The sequence below is a fragment of the Telopea speciosissima genome, chromosome 3 (assembly GCF_018873765.1).
Source record: "Telopea speciosissima isolate NSW1024214 ecotype Mountain lineage chromosome 3, Tspe_v1, whole genome shotgun sequence".
In the NCBI taxonomy this organism is placed as follows: Eukaryota; Viridiplantae; Streptophyta; class Magnoliopsida; order Proteales; family Proteaceae; genus Telopea; species Telopea speciosissima.
This window is the reverse complement of record NC_057918.1, coordinates 63,888,904-63,896,073: the sequence shown is the minus strand read 5'-3', so window position 1 is coordinate 63,896,073 and position 7,170 is coordinate 63,888,904. Positions and strand designations below refer to the sequence as shown.

The following is a 7,170-nucleotide window of genomic DNA, read 5'->3' as shown; positions in this document are numbered from 1 at the left end:
GCCCAGTGTCTGCACAGCATGGCAATTGGGGCAGTCCGTGCAGTAGAGGGATCCGATCCCTCTCCACCTTCTCCCTCTTCTCCCTACACGTTCCTGAAATTCCTGATGGATAGGGCAATCGTCCGATCCATTTACAGCCGTGTTGACTGTTGGAAGCAGGGTGAACCGGGATCAGAGCCTCCCACCGAACCAATTCCGGACTTCAGACTCTGATCTCTCAATCCATACTTTCTACCCAAAAAAAAAATCTGAATCGATACTCAAGAGAGTTATACATACTTGAGGTCTAAAATCTTAAACCGCCGGCGAAAGCCACACCGGCATTCCTTAATTCGTTATCACCATGACGAATCGAAGGGAAGGTACAGCTTTCTTCATCTTTATCAAGAACATTCTCCCTTGTTTATATTAATAGTGGAGTCCCACTCTGTTTCCTCTGTTTTTTTTAAAGAAAATTCGCTAAAACCAGATTGGAGATTTTGTTGTTGTTTACATATACGCAAAGAACAACACTTTACTGAATATCCTTTTATTTGATAAAAATGACGATGCTGAAGACAATGCCATACAATAATGGAGACATGGGAATAGAATGGGCTCGGCAGCCATTGCTTCCTGCACATTTCCTTCCCTGACTTCCACAGACACATGACAGAGACCAAATCAAACCAAATCCACAGAAACACACAAACAAAAAAAAAAAAAAAACCCAAATGAAACCCTAATCCCTACATCGCTAACATATTGTAATACTCTCTATAATAACTTTTTTTATGAGCTCAACCCATCAAACACTAACAGTGCTCTTCAATTCCCCTTTATTAAACGTTCTGGGACCACTACTTTGATTGAGATTGGGAAAATTAGATCGCCAGAACAAGCCCCGGAACGTCTTTTCCGATGGCCTTAGAGAGCTTGCTCTGCCACAGCTGCTGGCACTTGAACGTTGATTCCGACGACGCTGACGGTGGAGAAGCAGATGAAGATGTTGGTGAGAATTGATTGGAATTCTCGATGATGCGAGTCACAGTGAGGGATGTATTGAAGTATTCCCTGACTTGGGTGATTATCCCATCACGGGTCACCGTCCAAGCATGAACCCACGAAACCGAACGTTTCTGATCGGTGCCTTCAACGAGAACGGTAGAGCCAATAGCGGCGAAGATAAGAGGTAAGAATATGAAGGGCTTGTCTGTAGAGGCACCAGTGAGCAATCGCATCATATGTTGGTGTGAAGGGGGACCATGGAACCACCACTCAATGTCCGATGCAAGCAGGCGGTGCACCGTCGCTACGTCTCTCGTGTTTAAGGCTTCATATAGGGCTTGAGCCACATGTATACTACTGGATTCTGACCCTTCTTCCTCCAGAATTTCTACCGGGTTAGCCAGTGCTGGATCAGGCACAGTAGCCTAAGAACAACCCTGAAATGCAAAGAAAACTGAACACACCAAAACCAAAAAAAAAACACGATTACTCTCTATCAAGCTCAAGAGAGAAAGAAGATAGAGAAAAGAAAGAGGGAAGAGGAGAGAAGGGCGACTCTGGTTGTGGAGATTGGAGAGTTAACAGCGAGGAATGAGGATATGATTTGAGGAGTTGGTCCGCCTTATATAGATTTTTGGACACGAGGAAAAGGTGATGTGCGGGCTCAAGCCTCAGGGGCAGATGTTTCGTTTCCGTTTCACGTTTCGGGACATTGGAACTCACGAGTGGTGGGTGGATCTTTATCTTCTCAGTTCCCTGCCGGTAAGGGTGTCAAAATCAAATCGAAAACGTTTATCGAAATCGAATCAAATCGTTTAAATCGAAATTGATAGACCGTTTAGTTAAATGGTCCGATTATAATTTTAAAAATGACACCATTTATTTAATCGGTCTAATTCGATTTAGACCAATTAATCCAATGATTTCAAACCGTATAATCCAATTAAAATCGATTATAACCAATCCGTCTAACCGTAAAAATCCTAACAACTTTTTTGTTTTTTGGATAAACCAAAAAATCAAAGCCTAGCAAGTAGCAACTACTAAATAGTCACGTTTCTTCATTAATGATTTTCTTTCTTAAAAAAAAACACTAATAACTTAGTACGTAATAAGTAATAACTAGTATTAATAAATAGAGTAGTAAATGTGTATAGAACTGTCTAATCGAAACCATGTAAAACCGTATAGAACCATTTAACCGAAACCGTTTACTAAATAGTCCATGTTTTGATTATGAGACCGTTTAGTTCAACAGTCTGGTTACGGTTTCTACCTTCAAACAGTTAAAACCAAATCGTTTAACCGAAACCGGACCGTTTAACACCCTTACTTGCCGGTACAGTTCGTCCGATTCCTCTCATAGGGGCGGAAATGATCAACTTGCTTCCTACCCAAACACACTGCCCGGGTGGTGTCCAACCCCCTCTTATTAGAAACACTAGAGAACTATACCGGACAAAGAACCTAAGAGGATAATTTTCCGTGGTGGAGACAATGGGATCCGCAATTTGTCAAAGAGCCCCATCATTTCCTGACTAGACACCGAGACAAAGCTAGACATGGAATGACCGCCCAATCCCCATTCTAAGGCAGACTTTCCAGGCACCATGGGAGGGGGGGGGGTTGGGTGGTCATTTATGGTTCTGTGTAGGTACAGTGTCCACGCCTTAGACATGATTGGGTGGCGTTGTTTAACTCATATTTGGATAAGGAAAAAAGATTCTCTTAGTCGTTGGGCATTAGGTACGATTGTGTCTCTCTCCTTTTCACATGAAATGACCTTATTGCCCTTCAATGCATGCTACTTTTTTATCCCATCTCATTGCTATGCTCCTCTATGTTGCCTTGTTCAGAGAATCATATCTCATATGTGAGAGGGCATAAGAAATGCCTTAGGGCTTAGGCTCACCGACACTTCTCCTTTTTCAGAAGGAAAGGGTTCTTTGAATCTACAACATTCCCTGGATAATACAATAATATTTTTTTAATTTAATTTTCAAGAGAAAAGAATAATAATAAATCATATGTAGAGGGCATAGGAATTACTTTAGGCTTAGAGACATTTTTCCCTACGAAGGGAAAGGATTCTCTAAACCTATAGCATTCTCTACGCCTTCTTGCAATAATAATTTTTTTTTAATAAAAAATCATGGAAAAAAGAATACTATTTGGTCACATGGCCACTGCACCCAAAGAATACTATTTGGTCGTTTCCGTTTTCATGTTTTGGGGGATCTTTATCTCCTTTAGTTTCTTGCCCAAATCCCCAGTTTCTCTAAAAGGGGGCACAATGACTGCTCTACCCCTACCCAAACACTCTGCCCGGGTGGGATCTACCACCTTATTAGAGAGACTGGGGCACTGGTCGAAGGAGATAATTTTCCACGTTTCAGAACATTGGAACTCACGATTCACAAGTGGTGGAGAGAGTGGGATCCACAATTTGTCAAAGCCCCATTATTTCCTGATCCCCTCGAGGCCCACACCCAACCCAACCCCTTTTGACAAATAGGCATCTTGAATAAGGGAAAAAGGTTCTGCGATACGTCAGGTAGGCTTGTGTCTATCCTTTTCACATGAAATGACCTTGTTGCCCTTCAATGCATTATTATCACATTTCATTTCTATGCGCTTCTATGTTGTTTGTTCAGATAATCCTCTCTTATATGTGACAGAACATAGAAAATACCTTAGGCTCACCAACACTTCTCCTTTTTCAAAAGGAAAGGGTTCTTTGAACCTACAACATTTCTTACTTCTTCACAATAATATTTTGTAGGGAAAAAGAATGTTAATTGATGCTGCAGTACGACGTGTACCTGCGCCCAAGCACAGACGCGAACAAAATGACCGGTGCACCCCTGGTCTTTTTTTCCTTGCTAGGGGTGTCCCGGTCATTCATGCATGGTTGTGCCTAGGCGTAGGTAGACGAGTCCGTGAGTTTTTGTGAATAATAGAAATAAAACTGAGTCTGTTACAGTTGTTAGTTAGTTTGTTAATTTTTCTGTTTCTGACATCATAGTCCACATGGTCCCCTCATGTCCACGTGTAAGCACAATATGTAACTTAAGCTATTGTTGTTTCTATATAAATGAAAGCAGTTTGTCTTCTCATGCTCAGTGTGAGAAACATTCCCAAAATCTCTGTATCTTCTCATTTCCTCTGTATTTTCTCATTTCTTGTTAGCACAACGATAGAAATACATTTTCCTTGGAAGCTATTTAGTTAAAAAATAAGTCTATCTCATATCATTGTTATATTTACTACAATTCTTAAGATCGTAGATTGAGAACATAGATGAGTTGTATATGGCTACTGAAAGTTCTCCAAGTACTGTCCTTGTTCTTGTAATGTAGAACTTGAAAATCATTTCTGATTTTGATGAGATAGATCTGTTTAATAGTTCTAACAATAAGAGATGGAAGGAAAAAATCATGTTTGGATTAGACCAACTTGTCGTCTCTTTTTTTGTAACTAAAAGCATTCTTGATGAGAGCAATGATCACTTTGTTAATGTTAAGAAGGAAGCATGGATAAAAGCAGATTATCAATGCAAAAATAGGATTCTGAACTCGTTATCCAATGAGGCATATAAATGTTTATTCTCCATATGAATAGAAGTTTGTTTCTTCTTCATCTATATGTATTACACGATGATTAAATAAAGTTGTTGTTTCTATCCAAAAAAAAAACTCATTTTCCAATGAGGTATTTAATGTTTATTCTCCATATGAATATGTTTGTTCTATTTGGAATGCATTAATTGAAAAACAAATATACTTTTGAAGATGTTGAAAGTAAATAGGTGGTGGAGGAGTAATAATAACCCTAGATGGAAATGTTGCCCAAGTCATGTATTAACTTTATTTAAGCATGAATTAATATTCAAAACAGTTTAGTATCTACAAAAAAATCAATATGATTAAATTTTTTAAGAGAAAATATTTTTTGTGCCGAAGCATGGCCTATGTCAGTACTTTCTGTATCTATCTCTCTGTTCCCCCTATGAAATGACATATCTACCCCTGTTGAAGAAAGAGAGAGAGAGACCAAGGGCACTAACATAGGCCACATTCTCAGACAAAAAACATTATCCTATTTTTTTTTGGGCAAGAGATCTCTATTTGGTCACATGGTCTCTACACAAGCGCGTAGGCCAATAGGTGAGCACGCCTAGGTATCTACCCAGGGGGCAGAGGCGTCATCTCACGGTGCCCTGTGAGAAGGCGTAGAAAACATCACTAAGTAGAGATCTTTTTTCTTTTCTTTTTTTTTAATTAAATAAATAAGGGAAGGAGTTTTCTGTACGGGAGTGTGGCATACGCCAGCACTCCCATGTGTCTATCTTTTTCCTCCTTAAATTCACATGGGGAGGAGAGAGATAGACTCATGGGAGTGCTGGCGTAGGCCACACTTCCGGACAAAAATCTTTTTCCCGTAAATTAATCTGTTTTGAGGGAGCATGGACCATTGAAAACAAAAGGAAAAATCGAGGAAGGTGATCAGAGATTTATAATTGGTTCAGAGTTCAGAAGAGCTGCATGATGTGATGATAATCAGAAAGTTCTCATTTCTTAGAATTTTACTTCAAAACAGTAAGGGCAATCAAAATTACCCAAAGCTACGAAAAGAAACAACAAAGAGAAAATCCAGAACCCAAAAGGATTGTGTCTACATCACAACATCACCATCAGACGTGGAGGCATAACCGCTCCATAGCTCCATAATTATAGGAAGAACCGAGGAAGGTGATCAAGGAGGTCTTACACCTTCTTTATTTGGTTTCTCTAATTAGGAGGAAGGAAGACCTGGGAGGGCTTTTAAACTTTTTTTAAAGCGAATCTACACACAAGCAATGATGTCAAAAGTATTTGAAAAGGTGATAGAAGATAATATATAGAGTAAAAGCAGTTCAGGTATATAATATTGTTGAAACACTTTTTGCATTCAGTCATTTTTTTTTTTTTACTAAAGATAAGCAAAAGTATATTAAAAATGAAAGAAAGATGTACAAGATTATAGTCTAGACATACCCAGATAGAAAAATATAATATAGCTATCAACGTATCCCACCTACGGCATAGCCATCAACAGAAGCCAAGTCAAAAAAAAAAAAAAAAAAAAAAAAAAGAAAAAAAAAGAAAAGAAAAAAAAGCTTAAAACATTACGTCAATCAATACCTCATCGTCCATTATTATTTTGAGAGTGATGGAAACACTGCAAAAGAATGAATTGCCAACGAAGATTTTCGTCAGATGCCAAGTAGAACATGGACAAATGAGAAAAGACACATGTGACTATATCCTATACCTAAGAAATCTTTGAAGTCGATCTCCAAATCCAACTACAATTCCTCCTAGATCACACATGTACACACATATGTGTGTCCACTAAACCTAATATTAGGGGGGAAAAAACTTTGTTCGGGAGTGTGGTCTACATCAACACTCCCATACGTCTATCTCTTTCCTCCTCAAAACAAGGAACTGAGGTGTCATTGTATATGAGGAGGAGAGAGATAGACTCATGGGAGAGGTGGTGCAGCCCACACTGCCAGACAAAAAACTAGTTCTCCTAATATTAATAGTTCAATTGATATTAATTCCCATTATGTGTGATTGTTTGTTTCTGACCATTAGACTTTTAAATTGCTTGTAACTAGGGACTTATATGTCATGTGTATCGAATTGGATCATTATAGGAGTCTGCATGTAAGATTGTCTGTTTTATATTTGCATAAGACTCTTATTATTGATGGCTCTGGTCTCCAATCCTGATATGTCCTCACTGCTGCAAGTGGGAATGTGTGTTTGGGTATACCAAAAGTTAATTCCAACACTGGCTAACTACCGGTGCTCTAGATCACGAAATTCATCTATGAATGCGAGATTCTCAATAAGGAATCCACTTTTCGAATAGATAGAGTATCAAGTGGGAATCCGTTGAGTGTGAAGTATGTGATTATGTTGGGGTTGATGTCTTGTATCCCATCACTTGCATAAAGTGGGCTGATTGTTTAATCAAAGTTTTACATCTAATCCATTACATGGGTTTTGCTTTATTAATAGATATGTGGGCTTAAGCCCATTTTGCTTTAAATCTTTTCTTTGTTTGGGCTTTAGTTGCCTGGTTTATAACCCAACCCGAGCAAGGCCGGCCCAGGATAGGTTAGCTCAGGCC

General features: G+C 39.0%; 1 protein-coding gene across 1 annotated transcript; it reads right to left on the bottom strand.

The window, feature by feature from the left end:
- Positions 1 to 837: 837 nt before the first annotated feature.
- On the bottom strand, positions 838 to 1,439 carry LOC122656300 (wound-induced protein 1). Its single transcript, XM_043850784.1, has one exon. It carries the CDS (start codon positions 1,221 to 1,223, stop codon positions 864 to 866), a length of 360 nt encoding a protein of 119 aa, XP_043706719.1. The 5' UTR covers positions 1,224 to 1,439; the 3' UTR covers positions 838 to 863.
- Between the last annotated feature and the right edge of the window lie 5,731 nt (positions 1,440 to 7,170).

What these genes read in the sequence shown, in the direction of transcription:
- LOC122656300 (XM_043850784.1), bottom strand. Translation starts at nt 1,223, where the DNA reads ATGATGCGATTGCTCACTGGTGCCTCTACAGACAAGCCCTTCATATTC.